Source organism: Glycine max, chromosome 9 (assembly GCF_000004515.6).
Source record: "Glycine max cultivar Williams 82 chromosome 9, Glycine_max_v4.0, whole genome shotgun sequence".
NCBI classification, from domain to species: Eukaryota; Viridiplantae; Streptophyta; class Magnoliopsida; order Fabales; family Fabaceae; genus Glycine; species Glycine max.
In genome coordinates, this window is record NC_038245.2 from 418,159 (window position 1) to 438,981 (window position 20,823).

Genomic DNA, 20,823 nt, shown 5'->3' on the forward strand with positions numbered 1-20,823 from the left:
TGGGAAAAGATGATGGATGTGTGAACATGAGAGAAATCTTTGCCTTTTTTTTTACCAAGGTTGCTCAAAAGTTACAATCACAATGCGTAGGTATTATATTTATGCGAGGAACTGGTCAGAAAATGAAGCCTGTGACAATTTTGAGTTATACTTGACAAATATGTAGCATTAATTTCAAAGTGATCGTATCTTGTGAACAAGTGAACAAACGCGGCACCCTACACTATCAATCATGGAAAAACAATTTTACTCGACCCACGTGAAGGAATGCAATAAATGTAAGGAAAAAAAAAGGACTTTATTAAACTCTGTCAAATTCTAATAAAATAAATGCAAGGCCACGTACTAAAATATTGAGCACAACCATGTGACTTAGTTTCTTGTGGAGGTATATGTACGTTTTATTCTTGCAGATATTATTATCATAATTATGGTTGTTGGTTGTCAAAAAGGCAAGTTAAAACATTCAACAAGAGGTTCATTTTTTGCACAGTCATTAATTAAAGTCTTCTTCAGGGCATGTTTTGTGTTATTTAACAAATTTTTTTTGTTGGTATTACAGCCTTGCAGGTTTTACTCGTTATTTCTGTTGAAAGTCAGCATAGGAGGGAGAACTCATAGCAGATGCAGCCAAATTATGAAAGGACAAACATAGATTTCAATGCTCCCAACTTAATTATTCAGCCGTGTGGGAAAATTTCTCAATCACATTCCACCTTCTTATGTATATGTATGTTCTATAAGAGAACGTGGCACAATTCAATCACAAACACCCTAACCATTACTATTTACTAGTTAAGGCCTTCATAAAAAATACAGCTAGAGAGCACATGGGAACCACTATGGATTCAAGCAAATTTTCTTCTTTCTCATATTGCAGTTCAAGAAGAATAGCTGCAACAATCAATGTGCCGAAGATTAAGGTAACCAAAGTCTCCACTCCAAGGCCTCCCAACAAAAACTTGGTGGCAGAATTGAATTATCTAAATAATTACATTTCAGCCACCGGCACAACTCATGCAAAAGAGAATCCTTACTGCTCCAATCTCAGCGCCAAGAGTTCCACAGCACCTAGAACAAGCACACCAAATTCCACTGAGGTTACTAAGCTTCATGTGATTATGGAGATTGTAGCAGAAAGAATAGAGATGCATAAGAACATCGGAGCACAGCGCGACAACTGGAACTGCCTTCTAACGACATCTGTTAATATGATTACTCTCTCAGCTGCAACCATGGTTGGCCTTGCAGCTGTTGGTTCAAGTGGAGCAACTGTTGTGGCCTTGAAGGTGTCCTCCACAATTCTTTACATGGCAGCCACAGGGTTACTTGTGGTCATGAACAAAATCCAGCCATCACAGCTTGTAGAGGAGCAGAGAAATGCTGCTAGGTTGTTCAAGCAGCTTCATAGAGAACTCCAAACAAGGCTTTCTCTTGGGAATCCTAGTGAGAATGATGTCAATGAAGCAATGGAAAAAGTGTTGGCATTGGACAGGGCTTACCCTCTTCCTCTATTGGGCTCAATGCTTGAAAAATTCCCCCAAACTGTGGAGCCAGCAGTGTGGTGGCCTAGACAGAAGCAAAAGTGTCTAAAAAAAGAAGAGTTTGGTGGGAAGTTCAAAGGGAAGAATGGATGGGATGCAAGGTTGGAAGATGAAATGAGAAAGGTTGTGCTGGTTTTGAGAAAGAAGGACATGGAAGACTACTTGAGGTTGGGTAAAGAAGTCTTGAACTTCAACAAGGTATTGGCAGTTTCTGGTCCACTACTCACTGGCCTTGCAGCTTTAGGATCAGTTTTTTTGGGTTCTGTGAATGCACCTTGGCCTGTTATGCTTGGGGTTATTGGAGGAGCTTTGGCAAGTGTTGTTAACACATTAGAGCATGGGGGGCAAGTGGGGATGGTGTTTGAGATGTATAGGACAACTACTGGTTTCTTTAAGCTCATGGAAGAGAGCATAGAGCTAAATATAAATGAACAAGATCCTCATAAAAGAGAAAATGGGGAATTGTTTGAAATCAAAGTTGCTTTACAGCTAGGTAGGAGTCTCTCAGAACTCAGGCAATTTACTGCTTCAATTTCATCCTCACCTGAAGAGAATGATTGTCAAGAGTTTGCTAGCAAACTTTTCTAGATAGAGTTTACTGTAACTATTAAGCTTTGTTTTGTGAATATTCTCATAACAAGAGAATGCTTGTTAATTATAATATTATTACTATTACTATGTGTACTTACTATCATGATTTTTTTGGTAAATGTGGTTTGAAGAGTTTAACTTTGCTTCTATTATTCATCAACTAGTTGTTAGTTTAGATCCACAGCTAATTAATTTTTGTGTTAGCCTTCTGCGTTGGCTTTTGTATTGCCTCCAGAATACTGAAAACAAGTGCAAAATAAAAATGAATTAAAACCAACAAAACCCACGTGATTGAGTGCTGTTTCCATTCCTTATTCTTGGGAATCTATTTATTTTGATTTGGTGTTTCTTTGCTTCTCTATTCAATGAGCATCGCGATAAAGGAGAATTTGTATTAAGATTAAACTTCAGATTCGGACAGCGTGGAAATTCCCACATCCAACTCTGGATTATTTAAGATAACTATTTTATTTTCTTTCAAATTGTAGATGTTAACATGTTGATTACTTAAAATTAGCAGAATGGTCGAACCTGATGATCAGGTGGAGTAGTTCGGGAAAGCTCTCCAAGTTTACAACATTTTATGATGGGTTGAAAATATAAAAAAAATATTTACACTATTAGTATATACCAATTAAATAAAAAAAATAAGTCATACAATTACAGTGTAAAAATTTCTCTCTTAAATTATGGGTGAACTCCATTCTCCAAAGATGAGTAAGAGGGTAATTACTTGTAAAAAGTACTCTAATGTTTTAGGTAATAAGTAAAGATTATATCAAATGAATCGTACCTCATCTTTGGATGTCTCTGTCTACCTTCACAGTCATATGCCTATTATTTCTTTAACAGTTGTGTAACTGTCCCATCTGAGGTGGAATCTTGTCAAATTATGGTCATGCTACTTTTCTACTTTTCTTTAAAAAATGAGAGAAATTATGTTGTAATTCTCGATTCAATTCTTAAGAAATTTCATGCTTGCTATTCAGTTCTCAATTCAATTTTTTTTTTCTCAATTCCAGTCATTTGAAGTTGTCAAATTTTATTCTTAGTTTGTGAAACTTATAAATCAGAGGTGTATGGTGATGAATTTTGGACACCTGAGAGGAGGAGTTCAAGGCAGAGTATTCGGTCAATAAAGTAGAATTTGGTTCTGTTATTTGTTTTATCTTTTAGCTTAGTCTTATTTATTGACTTGGATAGTGTTCTTGAAGGGATGATATGCAAATCCTGTCTTCCTCTTATTTTCCTGCCTATGCACAAGGATAATGACCACCCTCATGATGCAATAGTGTTTCTAGAGTGTTATAAGCCATCTTTTTACCAAAAGATAGGCAATCTTTTTAGAACGGTTGTCAACATAATCGATCTAAAAAGTTATGACTTTTTATAATTTGATTTTTTAAAATGACCGTACAATCGATTTAAAAATTATTTTTGGTCCTTCTAAAAAGTCTTTTTTATACCGCACTCAGCACTTAAGGGGAAAAGACTGAAATATCCTTGATCCGTAAGTCTTTAAGTTGATCCGTAAAAGACTTACGGATCAAGTTGATCCGTAAAAGACTTACGGATCAAGTTGATCCGTAAGATTTATGGATCACTCTCACAAAGTGTAAGGGTAATTTTGGCATTTTCAAAAAATGTTGGGTGCACCAGCAATATGTTGGATGCACCTAGTAACACCCTACATACTTTTGGAGCCTTAAATTTAGTTTTATATTTTTTGGACTTGTCAGGCTTTAGTATTGGGTGGCCGATCAAGTAACTTATATAAAATAAAGAGAATTTGATAGATATAATTAAGATAAGAAAAAAAAAAATCTTCTACTAGAGAAATAGAAATATTCTTTAAAATCAGATAATATTTTTTCTATTTACATTATTTATCAAAAATATAGAGATATTCCTTAAAATCGGATATTATTTATTATTAGAAAAAAAAAATCATATTTTTTCTTATTTACATTATCTTACTTACAAGAAGAATTAAGATCCTATTATTTAATTTTACTTTTATAAAAGAAACGATCAAGCTTTAAATAAACTAATTCTAATCCAACTTCCTTGAAGATATCCACTCTTATTTGCACCGTTAAGTATTGAAGTGTCTTCAAGACACTAACTATCATTTGTTTGATAAAAGGAACTTCAATGTTATGTTTAGCTTATCTGAGAATTAATTTTTTTAACTTACTTTTGGGACAAACTTGGATTTGGATTATAAGCAATAAATTTGTTGCTTTTAAAGTAAAAATACTTTTTAATTTCTATATTTACAACAGAAACTTGAAATATTCAAACAAATTTAATTTTATCAACATATTTTTTAAAAATTAAAAACATAAATCCTGATATAATATACTTATTTTTATCAAACTTAAGTTTACAGCATACTTTTTATTACCTTCAATCAACTTCAAACCAACATTCGGGAAGGGAAGCCAAACTACTTGAACTACTTCTTCCTTTTTAACGATTGACTAATGCTTACCTTCAACATAAAGTTTACGATATACTTTTAATTCATACTTATGTTTTTAAATTTTAATCCAAAAAGATGCACTAAATGTAAATAAACAATAACACCGATGCATGTGACGCAAAATCAGAAAAATGGAAAGCCTTGGCGACAAAAATAGAAAGTACGAGGACTTCCTAAGAAAACAAAAAATGTTTTTAAGGTTGTTGGAACTTGGAAGCCCAAAATTTGTCCGTGCCTTGAAATTCAATTGTCGTTTTTGCTTTTGAAAGGGTCTCACTTCTCTTGTGTCTGTCACACTCTCTCTTTTTCTTTTTCTAATTTTTTGTGATTGTCCAATCTCCTGTGATTTAAGATTGATGAAAGTGACGCACAACATCTGAAGGAGCCCATAAATTTGTTATTTTTTGTGATCCCATTGTGAATTGTGGGGATCTGAATTGCGAAGATGATCCAGCTTCTGTTCACGGTGATATTTTCGGAGACGGCGATGATAGCGTTGCTTCTGTTCAAGACCCCTTTGAGGAAGCTGGTGATAATGGGGTTGGATCGGTTGAAGCGTGGCCGTGGACCCTTGATGGTTAAGACCGTTGCAGGGACCGTTCTCGTGGTGTTTTTTTCGAGTGTGTATAGCATGGTCAACATTCAGAAGCGTGGGATCGAGGAGGGTGCTATTGTTAACCCCACCGATCAGGTTCTTATGGCCAAGCACCTCCTCGAAGCAACGCTCATGGGTATGTATTTCTTTTTTCATTCCATGATTTGCTTTGTTTTCTGAATTCCTGATCTGATTCATGTGTGTGTGCAAGGTAATCAAATCCTTCTTATATTAGGTTTGTAATTTAACGGGGATATAAGGTTTTGTAGGTGGTTAAGAAAGAAGGGAAGGAGGCAAAGGTCGCAGCTTCGATCCCTTCCGCTAACAATTAACATTTTTATTAAAAAAAAAAAAGATTTGTAATTTAATTTGTTTAGTCCTTCTGGGGATTGGGAATGTATACGTTGCTGTTTGATACTACTGATTGATTACTTCCCTTGTTTAAATGTTGGAGCAATTTGAGTAATGTATGATTTGGAAAAGGATTTTTTTTTTTTTTTAATCTGGAGGTATTGGTTTTGGGGGGATGGGAGATTTTTAATATAAAAATCACACATGTGTATGGCTTTCAATGTTGATTTTCTTTTCTTTTTTTTCTCGAACAGAAGGCTTTTAGTTGTGTGACTTGTGTCATTGCCTATGATGTTATGTTAAATTTTGTAGCTCAGGATTGCAATGTCTATAAGTGTGAGCTTGTTTGGTCTTGATTGTCTGGGGCATGTTAGCAAAGGACACAGGTTGTCTGCCGACACTATGTGGAAACCCTTTTTTTTCTTTTGGACCAACTGCTTTATATTGACACCTCTCATGAGGCATTGCAGTCACAACCATAGAGACATTACTTTTTGTTCCCTCATTTTCTTTTCGTTGATAAGGAACACATTGTTTTCACTTTGCCCTGTGCTCAGTAGATTAAACATTTACCGCCTGAAAGAAGGGAAAAGAGAAGGGCTAGATTCAGATTTTCTGCAGTCAGATTTTTCAAACATTCATACAGTCAACAAATCGGAACCATTGGATGATGATCAGACAACTCATAATTTGTCTCAGTAAATTAAACTTAAAATATGCATTCAAGATTCAAACCATCTAATATTCATCCAACAGTTCCGAGTTGTTGACTACAGCAAATGCAAGTCGGCTGCATGCATCTTACTGGTTTCACAGTGCTTCACCCTAGTGGTTTCTTCTATAGTATTTTTCCTACTTGTTATCCTCTTCTATAGCCAAAATTTTAACAACAATGATGCGCTCTTTTACTAGAGAACATTTCTAGACACAGATAGTTCCTGCTCAAGCAACTCCTTGAAGTACCCAATGTGAATTATATCATGTTTAACATAAATTTCCTTAGCTGTCTTCTCAACAAGTTTTATGCCTTTGATTTATCATAACACTGGTCACATCTTAAAAACTTGACTAAAGTGAAATTCCAGCTCTAATACAATCCAAATGATACTGTTTTGAATTTCTGAACCTATTCTCTATCTCTGTTTCTGAAATATGAAGAGACCTCTCCTATGGCATCTGGGCATTATTCATTCATCTTTGGTTGATTATTTGCAGGTGCTATCCTTTTCCTTGCGCTTATGATAGACAGACTACATCATTACATAAGAGAACTTCGGATTCGAAGAAAGGGCATGGAAGCTGTGAAGAAACAAACCAGAGGGACCGAAGATGGAAAAGTTGCAAATTCGGAAGAAATTAAGGCTGTGGAGGAAGAAAGAGCCAGATTGAGAGCTGAACTTAGCCGCCTTGAATCTGAACTACAGTCAAAAACAAAAGATGTAGATGCTGCTGAAGCCAATGTAGCTGCTCTGAGAAAACAATCTGAGGGGTTCCTTCTTGAGTATGATCGCTTACTTGAGGAAAACCAGAACCTCCGCAACCAACTACAATCCTTGGACAGGAAATTGTCACATTCAGGTTCCAAGAAGAATATGTAAGAAACATTGCAGGTAGGAATGGTTTCTTCTGTATACTCTTCAGGAGTTCCATGGCAGTTTGTTGATAACAGCTTGTCAATCCCTGTAAGCTTGCTCCTTATGGAATACGATTTTCACTTTTGAGTTGAATTTGGATCAATTTTGTCCTGACAAATTTTGAATTTTTTTATAGTGATGACAGAAAATATAGTGCTGATTTGTTTTTTCTGCACATATGTAACTTCTGCAACTTCTGTTCCACTATTTAAGATTCGACAAACTGAAGGGATGTGCCCATGAATAGTGTTTAATGTTATTTAAGTTATATCTTGGTACTTAATTTTATTTTTCTTATCATTTATCCTATTTAAGTGATGCCTCTCTGGATGTTATTTAAGTTATCTCTTGGTACTTATTTTTTTTTTATCATTTATCCTATTTAAGTGATGCCTCTCTTGGTCCAGAGAGTAATCTCTTCTTGACCGTTCAGTTATTATACTTCTTCATTTCTGGGGTCGTATTTGTTATTTTTTTTGTCATGTTTATACCCGCTCTATATAATCATTTGATCAAAGGCAGCCTCAAGTACTCTGGCCCAGGTACTTGAAGAAAAAATTGACTAGACCCACAACAAATTATTTGTGTTAAAAAACGGTTGATCCCTGCATTATTAGATGGTGAGTTCTACACAAGAAAGATTGTCCTTTATTCTCATAATAATAGGATAACGTTATGATTTTGAAGAAAAGGTAATGGCTCAAATCTCTGTTCACATTTCTCGTGTATTTGGTGAATAGGAATTGGCAAGAAAATGAAGTGCGAGATTTGTGTATTCATTCAAATGGAAAAGAATGCAGGTTATGGAAGCTGTTTATGCATTTTATGACATGTTCTATTTGGATTAACTTTTGGTCTACGGAAACTTTTTAATTGTATCTGTCGTTATTAAGATTTTTAAAAGACAAAATGTGGAGCTCTCCTAAGATTATTGGTGCTTATAAAGAAGTTAGATGAGATCGTTTTCGAAAAAGTTAATAGATAAATTATTTTCAAATTATGTGAAAAGTTTGAATAATTTTTAATTATTTAATTCATTTTATTTTCTCTTTTATAAAGTATAGTTTTCTGCTTCTAAGTCACTAAAGCAACTGAAAATCGGACTTTTCTTTTTGTGATCTCCTAAAGCATGTAATGGAGTAAATAACTAAAATGGGCCAAGTCTAAAAAAATTATTAATAGAAGAGTCCTCAGAACAGTTTATGCATGGAACTCTTTTTTTTTTTTTCCGCGCATATGATTGTAAATGAATATCTCGATTGATCACCGGAATTTTTTTAACTCCTCCGGACATTTGGCCTCTTATTCTCTTCTATGTTGATAAAATGGAATGAAATTTGGCTCATTTAAAGTGTGAAACGAGATGATTGAAATTGAGGGTTGAAATTGCAATTAAATATACACACATGTAAAATAATTGAAAATTAGGAATTCTTTATAGGAAAAAGATATTTACACACCCAAATATCTTTGACAGCTAGAGGAAGAATAATATATATATATATATAGTAAGTGATATATATGATGGAATAAGAAGAAAAATAAAGAGAAAAAAATGAAATTGTTGATTAAGTTTTTAAAATATAGAGATGTTCAAATATCACTACTTTTTTATATAGATGGCCAGCTCTTTTAGGCACACAGAAGTAGTGGCAGTTTAGTTAGGGTTGGTCAATTTTAAAAATAACCTTGTTTTACAGTAAATTGCCTTGTTTAGTAATTAGATGACAGCTGTGCTGTATATTGGACAGTTTTGTTTATTTTAGTATAGACAACAACAATGTTTTTGTTTTTGCAGTGAAAAGTTGTGAGTTGGGAACTTGTGACCACTAAAAGTCACCAACATAAATGCAGATGCATACAAGAATAGAATTAAGAGCACAAAAAATAAGCTCCTAGCTAGGTCAATGCTTTTGAAACACTTCCTGTGAGAAATTAGCCAGAATAAGTTAGGATAGAGTAGGATAACTTGCAGTCACCATAGGGAGGGTGTGACCATCAACTACCAATATTAAGAATTATAGCCTTGTAGTTGTAGCAATTCTAGAAAGAACGGAAATTTCAAGGAAATCCTTGATGCTTTTTTTATTTATAAGTAGAAGAAATTACTATTTTAAAAAAGATTATCTGATACGCATTAATTGAACTCACTCTGCATGATGATACACAAAGCAAGGCGCGCAAGCTAGTATTGATTATGGACTTATGGATGTGATTAAATTTGGCCCAGTTAAGCCGTATATTCACTATGTCTGGGGATGGAAATAGGTAAGTCGGGTTAGGTTTTTATTAGCTTTGAGTTTGAGTCTTTGGGTGAAAAGTATATGACTTGAGTTTAGTCTGTATTTCCATCTATTAAAGATTTTTGTAAGAGTCTTAGTGTTTGATTTATATAAAAGTTTAGTATGTCTTACAAATTTATTTTAAGAGTTTAATTTGTGAGAATTTAATATTAAGATAAAAGAATTAATGCTTGTTGGATAGTTTAGTTTCCACTACTTCACACCCAAAAAAAAATTATTTTAAGAGTTTAATTTGTGAGAATTTAATATTAAGATAAAAATAAAAATATGTATGTAAAAAAAATCAAATCAAACTTATTTATGTTATATAAGTATATTTTTAAGGTTTAAACATAACATGATGATTAAAATATATTAACTTAATTATTTTGCAATAAGATATTTAAATGAAAATTTATTTTTTTAATAAATTTAATTATAAATTTTAACTTGACTTTTTATATAAATCAACGTGATTAACATTTAAATAAATAAATAAATGTAAGATTTTAATAAATTATAAAAAAAAGTAATATAATAATAATAATAAATCATTATTTATAATTTTTTAAATGGATCTTTAGGCCTAAAATGTTTTTTTTAATGATTCAATTTGAACTTATTTAATTAAATAAATTTTACTAAAAACATCAGCATGACTTATTTTTTTATTTTCTGCAAAGATTTGGCCTAACTTAGACTTATCTTTTAGGCCAGGTCGAATTATATGATTTATTTCTATCTCTAATCATTATATTATCCCGTATTATATTATAATTAAAATGAAAAGTATTCCATTAAGTGGAATTAAAGAGAGTGAAAGGGGAGCAAAATGCAAGGCATGATAAAAAATCTCATCTTATTAGAATCAAATTTTCCATGGAAAACAATCACTAGACATACACAAGCTGACAACAATGATTCTCTGGTGCGACAATCACAGTTTCTGCCTCTAAGATAACAATCATTATCACTAATACTCAATTCAGCTGCAGTTGATTCTACAATTTCAGGATCACAAAAAGTTACCAAAACATTGTCTTCATCACTAACGACATTACAAAAAGTAGTGTTGGTTTGGTGAAAGAACAAACCCTCAGCCTCCAAATGTATGTCATGGATCTCATTGCCTCTCACAGTGACCCATTCGTCATCGTTCGATGCCCAAACAGGCTCATCCGAAAACAACCTACGAATTCTGTCCCTAGGAGAGGGACAATCAAGTGCTTCATGCTGAGCTGTCTCCAGTGAATCCCAAAAACCTCGTTCCAACACACCAGTGGGAGTGTCCGAATCCAACACCAACAACTTCAATTCCGTGCACTCCTTAACAAAACCGTGTCCAAGAAGCTCCTCCACCGACCACCTTTCACCGGGCTCCCTCTTCAAACACTTTCCCAAAAAGTCCCTCCCCTGCTCCGACACATAACCAGGTATCTCCGGCGACTCGCCGGAGAATCCAATCCTATAAACCACCGCCGCCGGGTCTCCGCCGCCTTGCCACGGCGGCGTCCCGGTGATCATCTCCAGCACAGTGCACCCAAGTGCCCACACGTCAGCAGGGAACCCCTGCTGCTCCCCACGCGCCACCTCTGGTGCCATGAATCTCGGCGTGCCGGCGATCACCGACGATGACTCCTCCACCCTCCGAGCGCAACCAAAGTCCGCAATTTTCACCCCTTGCTCCGTCACCAACACGTTCTGCCCCTTCACGTCGCAATGCACTATCCCATTGGAGTGAAGGTAGTTCAGGCCCTGCAGAATTTGGCGCGTGCAGGACCCCACCACCGCTTCTTCCATCCCGCCACCGCGCTCCGCCAGGGTCCCGTGAGGCGCGTACTCCATGAACATGTTGAACCACTGCACGCCGTTCTCGAACGTGTTGTCACAGCCTCGGTAGGCCACAATTTGAGGACATTTCAGTGTTGAAAGAATCCTCTCCTCCCTTTTGAGGAACTCCGACCGGTGGAGCTCCGCAGACTTCACGGCAAACACTTCACCGGACCGGTGGGACTCCCCGATGTAGACGGCCGCGGTGGAGCCGCGGCCGAGGGTGTGGCCTCTAGTCCAATCCATGAATGGTGTTGGGATGTTAGTTATAGTATTAAAGTGTGGGATGTAGTTGGGAGCTAGCTTTTCTGAATTAGAAGATATATATATATGTGGGAAGGTTAAGGTTAAGGGTTTGGTGTGTTGTGGTTGGCTTAATGTAGAGGGTAAGAAAAGAAGCTATGATGTGGAAAGGCTTTAATTTTTGTTTGCATTGCACTTTTTTTTATTGTGTCAAATGGACGGCCGCCGTCTTGTTCTTTCACGATCTTGTGATGGGAGGGGTCCACGTGTCAAAGGGAGGAGGAGCTTTTGTTGTTGTTGTTGGCCGGCCAGGCATGAATGCTGGCACGTGCTTCATCCTTTCAATTAAGGGGTGAGACTGCAAAGATTGCGCTGTTAGCTAGCTATAGGGGTGAATGCTGAGAGCGTGTTTCGTGAATCATTAGGGTGGCATATTCCATGGCTCATGTTACAATTGTTAAATCTTGTTTTATCCTTGAGGGCCCACCAAGTAAAGAAAGAAAGAGATGCTTTATTTCGTTCCTCAATTTCTGTGTCTAGGGACTCCCTTAAATATTATTAAACTATGTACATGGTACAATTATATATGCCAGTGTCAAAGATAGATGCATGGATTGTGCCAAACAATGCTTGAATCCTTGGATTAGTAGCTATAATATATGCACTCTGAAACTAAAACCATCGAAATTGTCTCATAGATATGCTGAAATTGATGAATTCAATTAACTTGAATTCGCTTGAGTTGGGCCAAGAACAATTGGACTTTGACCTCCTAATGTATACCTAATCAATTTGGTGAATGCCAATTATTGACTAGAAGTAGACGATTAGTTAGTTCTAATATTCCCTCTTTCTTGCCTCCCAATCAATCACATACATCTTCTGGATTAATTTTCAAGTCAAAGGGGTATATATATGGTGCTTTATTTTAAACCAAGTATCGGTTTATCTGCTAAGTTAGGTGGATTGTATGCGAAGCAAAACGAATGGCAACAGTGAAAGTCAATTTAAAGGCAAAATCCCACTATGAGAGAAAGGGGGCTTAGTCTATGATGAGTGTAAAGCGCAAGGAGAGTGGTGAAAGCCTCAAAGCCAAGGACACTTGGAATTTCGGTAAAGAACAAAAAGCCGAAGCCAACTAACTCAATCGTTGCACTAAGCCTAATCACCACTGATTTTTTTTAAAAATAATACCAACCAGCCTGTCCATCCACATTCACATTGTGTGTGTAGTTGTTAACTAACAAATTAAACGAAAAAGAAGGATAAAGACAGCGTGAGAGGAGTTTAATTTGTTGGACCGTTAATATTAGTATTAAAATCATGCTAATCGGTATTTTTAAAATATTGGTTAAAAAATTATAAAATTATTTATCATAAAAAAATATAAACAACACAATTTTTTTGTCTTTTAATAAAAAAAATATTTTAAATATTTTAACTAACATCTTAAGAACAATCGTTATTAATTAGCTCAGAAAAATTATATATGGTTGGAATTGGAAGGTGTTTTTGGTTGAAAGCAAGGTGAAAGTGGGCGTAGGCGTTGACACTTAGCGTGCTTAATGTGAGGGAGGGCAATGATTAAAGTGTGTATGAATCACATGGCGCCAACCATTTTTGTAGTAGAGTGAGTCTCTTTGCTTTGATTCCTCCGTTTCTGAGTGTGCAATGCATGCATCGGATCACGCTGCTGCATGCTGTACGGTGCATAATCCACTTTGTGCCTTTACCTTTCCAAATTATATAATTTCATTATTTCTCTATATCCCAGACGGACCCTATGCTTGCCTCATACTCTTTCTCATGCACACCTCACTTCTAGTCATCTACTACTAATTAAACTCCACAATAAATAAATAACTTAATGAAGTGACCTAAGTTAAAATAAAATGGCTCCAGCCTCTATCCACGGCAGCTTCCTTAACTTCTAAACCATCCTTGCAATGTCAAAACAGTCATTTTATCTATAAAATATTTTAATTAAAATAATTTTTTAATCCCTTTACTTATATATAACTCTTTTTTATTTTGATTTTTATGTAATAAAAGAATTGCTCCTTTTGTATGTATATATACTGTTGTTTCCAATCTCTTTCTTGTCCGTTACCTTGATAACACAATAAACTTGTAAGAAAAGCAAGTTCCTTTCTGAGCTATTATCCAGCGCAGGAAACTTAATTCATAGAGAAATAAGACAACATATCAAATTACATAATCATAATAGAGTGGATCAGTACAGCGAATCAATCAAATACAAATTTACAATCATAGCAAATCACCTAATTATAACAATTTCAATAAATCAATAAAATCCTAAGTTACAGGGCATGATTGTTGGCTTGTCTGACACTCCACCTCCAGTTCATTGGGGTGAAGCCATGAACGAATTGTCACATGAAACAACATACCTACCTAGTAGATGACAAAGTATTTTTGTGTGTGTGTGGATAGAAGATGACAAAAGATTTGGTGAGAGAACATAAGCAACTTGAAGAATGGTAGTAACATATATAGTGATTTGAAGAAGATTAATTAGAGGCAATTTTTACATGTACAAAGTGAAAGTCTATGGGTTAGAAGTTTAGTTCGAGCATGAAAGATAAAAATAGTGGCAAGATAAGTGGTGCTAATATTGTTAAAGAAAGAAAAAAACACTTTAGATGGTGAAGGAAGAATCACGTACACCAAGTTTATGAGTACGAAGATATCATCAACTCAATCTTTTTAAAATTGTGTTTGCGTTTCCCTTGGAATGAACCAATCACTTTCAATACTTGATAATTACGCTTCCCTCTTTAGAGTTCATTGTCCTTAATCTACTATGATCCTCAAGCTTATTGATTCATTTGGGTCACTTTTGAGAAGAAAAAAAATGTTTGTTACAAAACTAGTTACCATCACGAGTATGTTTTTAACCGCGGATCAACTCAAACCGCAATTTTCACTAGCAGTTTTAGTGTCACGTATTTTTTATATTTTAAAGTAAGCTAATTGAAGACATGACTTGCAAGTCGAAGCACAGCAAATGTGCAACCACGAATTACAATTTCAAGCTATGACGTGACTAATGCACCAAAAACTGCATTAAGTTTGCAACTTCAAGCAATGACATGACTAATGCACATTAAAAGTCCATGAAGTAGCAAATGTTAATTGCTACTTCAATGAATGTGACGCGACTATTGTGCAAATGCTGAAAAAAATGTAAGAAATTGTAAATACAAATTGTGGTTGATTGTTTCTTGTCGGAGCAAAAGCAAGTTAGTGCGATTATCAAGATGAAATTTCTATTCGTAGTATTAGCTCTACTTGTGTTGATTACATGCCATACTATGTGATTAAACTTAGTCTACGATCAAAATAGACTCTTGTCAGTAATTTATTTTGTAATAGACCCATTTTTTAATCATTTCGGTTTAGTTGTAATTCACTTCATTGATGCACTTCAAAAAATTAAGTATCCCTGTTGATTTATTTTTTTTACAGAGTGACCAAATGCCTAATAAAAATAAAAGTTCTTATATCATATTATCATCACACTACACACCCAGCTGTTAGAGACGAGGTTACATTTGAGCTGTAAACACATTGACATTATTACTGAATTATAACTTCTAACGTCATATTTGTTACATAGTTTGAAGCATCTAAATCTGACACACTTTCCATTTTTTTATTCTTTTTATATGCATAGTTCTCTTCTCTTTTCTTTGTTCTAGTACTAGTAATCAATTTATATTCGGTTTGAACTTGGAAGCATCTAACATATCATGGATGCATCTTGCCAAACATAAAGAACTGCAAGAAAATAAGGAATCACAAAAGCCATATTCACACCATTCAACTAAGCAAGCATGCATAGTAGAACCCCTATTATGGCCATATAGCCTAACAGCCCCACCATCCCACATTCATCTGTTAAGCTATTCAATACATTGGGGGAGGGACTGTGAGGATATTAATATATACAACCACAATTTTAGGCACATTCTGACGGCAAAGGTATACAAACTATAAGCAGGTAACGGTTGAAAATATTCAGATGGAAGTTGTGCTTCCATGATGTAATATCTTGTTTGGTATAACCAATTTTCTGAACCCAAAAAAAGAAGACGAAAGAAAATAAACTACTAAAAAAGTGCGGTTGTCGTCCGGTGAGACTCAAGAACATTCTCTATGCTGCTTCAGCAAATCCGACTCTCAGCTTACCATAATCAAAGATTGTGTGATAACGCCCCATGAAGACATCTCCAAGGATCCTGCAATTATCATGCATGTGCCATTAAGTGAGCATCATATCAAATGCATCACAATCAAAAGGTAAATTTCATTGAGCATGTCTCAAAAAGTTTAATGTACCATAGAGGGCCACGAGGAGGAGGAACATCTAAAGCAGTAAAGCCACTAATGCATTGGGCTTCAGGACCTTCTCCCACCTTCAGTATATACTGAAGAAACCAAATAGAAAATTGGATGAGGGAGACAAAATACATGGAGCATAGCAATCATTCATTCATAGAAATTGCACTACTGCTATTAAATATAATTATCACTAGTAGCAGATGAAACTTGAAAGTGCTTCTCTGTCTTGGTTTTTCCTGCTCCATCTTCTATTTTATTCTAATTTTAGTTAAAACCAATTTGTAAAGTAAGAAATAGAAAATATTATTCAACCAACAAATTGAAAAGGTTATTCAATTTGTTTGATTTAAACTCTTACGACTCACCCCACAATTTCATTAGTAATTGTTCAATGATAGACTTGCAAACTGTTATTGCAAATTGAGGACTTGGCAAAGCTCAATTCCGTTGCACAAACTAAGTTTATCTTCTAGTCCGTTCTTGTTATTCCTATTTTTGCTAGAGAATGGTTTTCTCTTTTCCCTCCAACAATTGAATTTCTTTTCCTCATTATAAATTCTTTTTACACAAAATTAAATAGTCAGTGATCAGCCCATCCAGAATTAACTAATTAGGTTTGAAACTGTACCTCCTGAGGGGAAAGATCAAAAACTTTTCCACCAATAGTGAAGGAAACAATAGGCATTGAAGAGAGCTTTTCACAGTCAACCGATGATTGTCCCATTGGGTTAGGCAATTTATCACAAAGCTGCAATATCAATATCATAAGGCTAGAATCCAAAACAGAACTTGAGCACTCAAATAGTAAAATAAAAACTAACTCACCTCATTGGCATAGTCTATTATCCTATCCTCTGTCTGATTCTGCCTCAGCTGGTTCTGCATCCAAATAACAGCCATCTCACATGCAGAACAACCAGCATCCCGAATGCTACCAGATGATTTTCTTTCATTCTTATCCACCACACTCTCAATACCCATGCTAAAGGAAAAATTGAAACTCTTCAATAAAATTGAAATTACAGAACACTCAACATTAAATATGTTAAAGCCTCTAGGCTAATGACAGAAGGTACAATATCTTCGGGTTTACCTAACACCATGAGTCCCATCAAAGGTACACAATCCAATTTGTGAGCAGATCTTTTTTGGCTTTGCCTACAGGATCAGTGAAAACCATAAGAAAACTCATTCTGAAAGATGACCAGATCAACCTGACCATAGGTGAGAAAATCCCATCAACCAAGATGTATGCCAAGAATGAATTAAAGTGATATACTTACTTCAGCCAAGAGCAATTCCAAGATTGTTTGTCCATATTGATTGACAACGGATCTGCATTCTTTGCTTACAACTCCAGATGCTCCGATTGCTTGATTTATCATAGTAACCACAGTCTACAAAAAGAAAATCATGTATTTTGATCATATGGTCAGAAGCATTTGTTAGACCTTTTCCCATTTACAATGTAAAAAAGGTAATCTGAAAAACATGCCTGGGTTAACAATTTTTAGATCCCTTTCCCATTAGTTAATAGCATGCCTTACGGATCATGAAATTCTAATTGGAAATGAAAATCTAAATAGCAGCCTACATTTACAAGCACTTATTCATACCGTTGGACCAGCCAATAAAGAAGTTCCAGAGTCCGCAATTGCTGAGCAGTCATCAGCACAGTATCCTAGATGACAATATACTAAAGTCAGTACCGATGAAATAAAACCCCGAACCATTTATGGAAGTGCTATCAATATCATGCCATAGCAGAAACAAATAGGTATTTCTGCTAATTTGTCTTCTAAACATACCAGTGGGTTTACCAGCAATAAGCACATCTCCCATGTCAAACTGTTCAGGAAAAAAAAGTGAACAAATTAGAGGACCATTGAAAACAAAACAAAAACACATGTAGTATAAGCTGTGTTGCATGGATCCAGGTATGAGTGTTAGTATTGCTACCAATTCGAGTATGAGAGAACAGAAAAATTTCTAAAATTAAGCGCAAGTACGAGGGGATATATAATTTAGAAATATAAAAAAAAAACAATAAAGTATTAAAATTATAATACAGTTCAAATTTTCATAATGTTGTTACAAGAAAGAAAAAATATGCAAAGACATCACAAGTGAAGGGGGTGAAATATCAGTTTGTTTAATTTAGCAACAAACCAATAAAACTTGATGTTATGCATGAACTAATATGTACTTGAGTGATAAGAATTGGGTACATAACCATGTATACTCAACTAATACCAATATATAGTTAATACCAGGTAGTCAACTATTTCAGGATTAATAATACATCACAGAGTACAAGTATGTTGATATGTTGATACCAAACAAATTTGTTGATACTAACCTGCCAATATCCTTTCCGTGTAACTGGTACATAAGTATGTTTGCCCTTGTAGTGAGCAGGATCAGCACCTCCAAAAACAAGCTCCCCCCCATTCTCTTCTTCTGGTTTCCGATTTAGCCAAAATGAAAATACTGGATCCTTTACAAGACCTTGTTCAACCATACTGTACCTGTGACAGGAAAGGGCCTCATAATGACATAGAGAATAAAATAATAACAGAAATGCTAGCTAAAAGTTTAAATATGAGCAGATACCACACTGGAACAGCATATCCAACTGATATATCTTGAAATCCAAGTCCTAGTATACCATCAAACTTAGCAGCCACAAATGTAACTCCAGGTTCTCTAGTTGCTTCAATAAATTCCTAATGAAGATTAAAACATACTTCATGTTAATTGATTAATCAACATATTATGAAAGAAGCCAACTCAACTGACATCACACTTTGTTGGTGTGAAGGAAAAGAAAAATGAAATAGGGATTGACAATTAGTATTACCTGGTCCTTTACAACTATGTCACCAACTTTGACATCGTCATTGCTAAAGAAACCAGAAATTGCTCCAGTACCATATTGAATTGCAGCAGAAGTACCTGAAAAAAAGGAAGACAAACCCTCATTTAAATAAAGGACAACATCCTGGCATCAATTCTACAGGTGCACAATGTCAAGTTACCCAAAGTAAAAATCAATGAGTTTGTAAGTTATGAATTATGTTATGCAATCCAAATTACAAATATTTAAGAAACGAAGAATTTCTAACACTACTATTGCCAATAATTGTAAACAAAAATTGTATTGATTTTGTAATTCCATGGGGTAAAAAGGCTGGATGGTAAAAATCTCCAAATTTAGACTCTTCGTATGATAATAGAAGCAGGATGTTAAGAACCCCTTCCAAACCCGCTCTTCAACAATTTGGTGAATGAGTACATATACATACTTTTTTATATTGATACACTACATACGAAGGCCAACACACCAAACTACTCAGTTTTATTTTTAACAAAAAAGAAAGTATTTATCAAATTACATAAATCTTGGGACTTAATCGTACATAAACTTCACATTTTAATCAAATAATTGCCACAACGCATTGTCGGTTTAAAAAGCTACAAAACCTCCATAAATTCTGAACAAGCAAAGGTAAAGCCTCAAAATCAGAAGACAAACCATTTTCCCTGTAGGTACTGGATTGGCTAGACCTGTACCTTGCGTGCATGAAACATGCAATCTGCACCAACATGCAAAACACCATGAACAAGTTACCAAACTGAGGGATAAAAAAATAAACGCATTGATAAGACGGTTATTATGAATTAAAAAGCAATCTCACCGAGAAGTAACATTTGGATGACGGCACCCACAAATTAGAGCTACCGGTGTCAAAAATCACAGTGAACTTCTGAGGAGGGGTACCAATGGCTATTTCACCATAGTACTGAGCATCCAAGTAATTCTTCAGCGCAACAACATCGGTTTCCTCAGCGCCTCCAAGGATGTTTTGAAGATGATGCTTTCTAATTGAAGACCGAAATTCCTTCAACCCCTCAACGTCATGGGTGTTCAATTTCACCTTTTTCAGTCCAATCCTTCCCAACCCGTCGTTGGGTGCACAGAACACAAGAGAAAACAACAGGGTCCATAGACAGAAACAGAACACGACCACATTTGACATGTTTCCCATGTTAATTTACCTCTGTAAGACGTGACAACATTAATGTTTCTTAAAACCGCATTCATTGATGCATGCAATGGAATACTAGTGGTTAATTAATGGTTATAAACAATGCATGCATTTTGAAAACGAAAAAAGAGAGAGAGAGATAACAATGAGAGAACGTTACCAAGCAACGGAAGAATATTGGAAGTGAATTGCGAAGGGGAAGGAGAAGGAGAGGGACAATTTATAAAAGGCTAAGAAGAGAAAGTGAGTTATCTGGCTATGGCTGGCACAGTAGTGGGCCCAGCTCAGGTATTAAGCTATTCTCGTACTCATTGTGGGGCCCGCATCTTTAACCGTTCATCAACCTGAAGAGGGGTTTCTTCTCCTGATGCCTTTGGATGTAACTGAAACTGACTATGTTTCGTGCCTCAAAAGGTAATTATGGTTTCCTTAACACGCGACACAACACTTTTTAGTTGTTTAATCAGATTTTATTTAAAAGATATTTTTTTAAAAAAAAAGTATAATGATTTATTCAAATTATAATTATAATTGTTGAGAGAGGATTGCCTCAAAAGTTATATCTAAAGTGATTATAAATTTTTATCCTCTAATATTATTATTATTTATTTATTTAATAATTAACTTGGAATTGATAAGTATATTTATTTTATTCTCTAATACGAAATAGCTGAATTAATATTCCATTTATTCTCTCTTTCTCACCCTTGCTGATGCTCAGGATCTAATTTAACCCACCACTGGTTCCGGTTTTTATGATTCAGCTTTTAGTTTTTTCTTGATAAAATTTAATGATCTTATTTAATTATCTTTAACAGTCAAACAGTGACAAGATTTCTGCATAAAAATAGAAT

General features: G+C 35.1%; 4 protein-coding genes across 4 annotated transcripts; 2 read left to right on the plus strand and 2 right to left on the minus strand.

Annotated features, from left to right (window-relative positions):
• Positions 1–643: 643 nt before the first annotated feature.
• On the plus strand, positions 644–2,270 carry LOC100801646 (probable F-box protein At4g22030). Its single transcript, XM_003534663.5, has one exon. The coding sequence runs from the start codon at positions 831–833 to the stop codon at positions 2,130–2,132; it is 1,302 nt and encodes a 433-aa protein (XP_003534711.2). The 5' UTR covers positions 644–830; the 3' UTR covers positions 2,133–2,270.
• A 2,557-nt stretch (positions 2,271–4,827) lies between these two features.
• On the plus strand, positions 4,828–7,514 carry LOC100500010 (B-cell receptor-associated protein 31). The gene is made up of 2 exons (XM_003534547.4): positions 4,828–5,351; positions 6,782–7,514. The coding sequence occupies exons 1-2, from the start codon at positions 5,066–5,068 to the stop codon at positions 7,162–7,164; spliced, it is 669 nt and encodes a 222-aa protein (XP_003534595.1). The 5' UTR covers positions 4,828–5,065; the 3' UTR covers positions 7,165–7,514.
• Positions 7,515–10,289: 2,775 nt separating this feature from the next.
• LOC100802174 (mitogen-activated protein kinase kinase kinase 18) lies at positions 10,290–11,901 on the minus strand. Its single transcript, XM_003534664.5, has one exon. The coding sequence runs from the start codon at positions 11,556–11,558 to the stop codon at positions 10,290–10,292; it is 1,269 nt and encodes a 422-aa protein (XP_003534712.1). The 5' UTR covers positions 11,559–11,901.
• Positions 11,902–15,371: 3,470 nt separating this feature from the next.
• On the minus strand, positions 15,372–20,284 carry LOC547943 (aspartic proteinase A1). The gene is made up of 14 exons (XM_003534554.5): positions 20,130–20,284; positions 19,619–19,981; positions 19,456–19,516; positions 18,781–18,875; positions 18,534–18,646; positions 18,280–18,448; positions 17,729–17,768; positions 17,537–17,601; positions 17,204–17,317; positions 17,014–17,078; positions 16,746–16,902; positions 16,549–16,668; positions 15,918–16,006; positions 15,372–15,817 (listed from the first exon to the last, which is right to left on the minus strand). The coding sequence occupies exons 2-14, from the start codon at positions 19,967–19,969 to the stop codon at positions 15,733–15,735; spliced, it is 1,524 nt and encodes a 507-aa protein (XP_003534602.1). The 5' UTR covers positions 19,970–19,981; positions 20,130–20,284; the 3' UTR covers positions 15,372–15,732.
• Between the last annotated feature and the right edge of the window lie 539 nt (positions 20,285–20,823).

Bases quoted from the DNA above. Each gene is read 5' to 3' on its own strand.
- LOC100801646 (XM_003534663.5), top strand. From the start codon at position 831: ATGGGAACCACTATGGATTCAAGCAAATTTTCTTCTTTCTCATATTGC.
- LOC100500010 (XM_003534547.4), top strand. From the start codon at position 5,066: ATGATCCAGCTTCTGTTCACGGTGATATTTTCGGAGACGGCGATGATA. The intron at 5,352-6,781 runs GTATGTATTTCT...GATTATTTGCAG, and splicing joins CCTCGAAGCAACGCTCATGG to GTGCTATCCTTTTCCTTGCG.
- LOC100802174 (XM_003534664.5), bottom strand. From the start codon at position 11,558: ATGGATTGGACTAGAGGCCACACCCTCGGCCGCGGCTCCACCGCGGCC.
- LOC547943 (XM_003534554.5), bottom strand. From the start codon at position 19,969: ATGGGAAACATGTCAAATGTGGTCGTGTTCTGTTTCTGTCTATGGACC. The intron at 17,318-17,536 runs GTATGAATAAGT...TTCTTTTTGTAG, and splicing joins CTTTATTGGCTGGTCCAACG to ACTGTGGTTACTATGATAAA. The intron at 16,007-16,548 runs GTACAGTTTCAA...TGGTTTCTTCAG, and splicing joins TTGATCTTTCCCCTCAGGAG to TATATACTGAAGGTGGGAGA.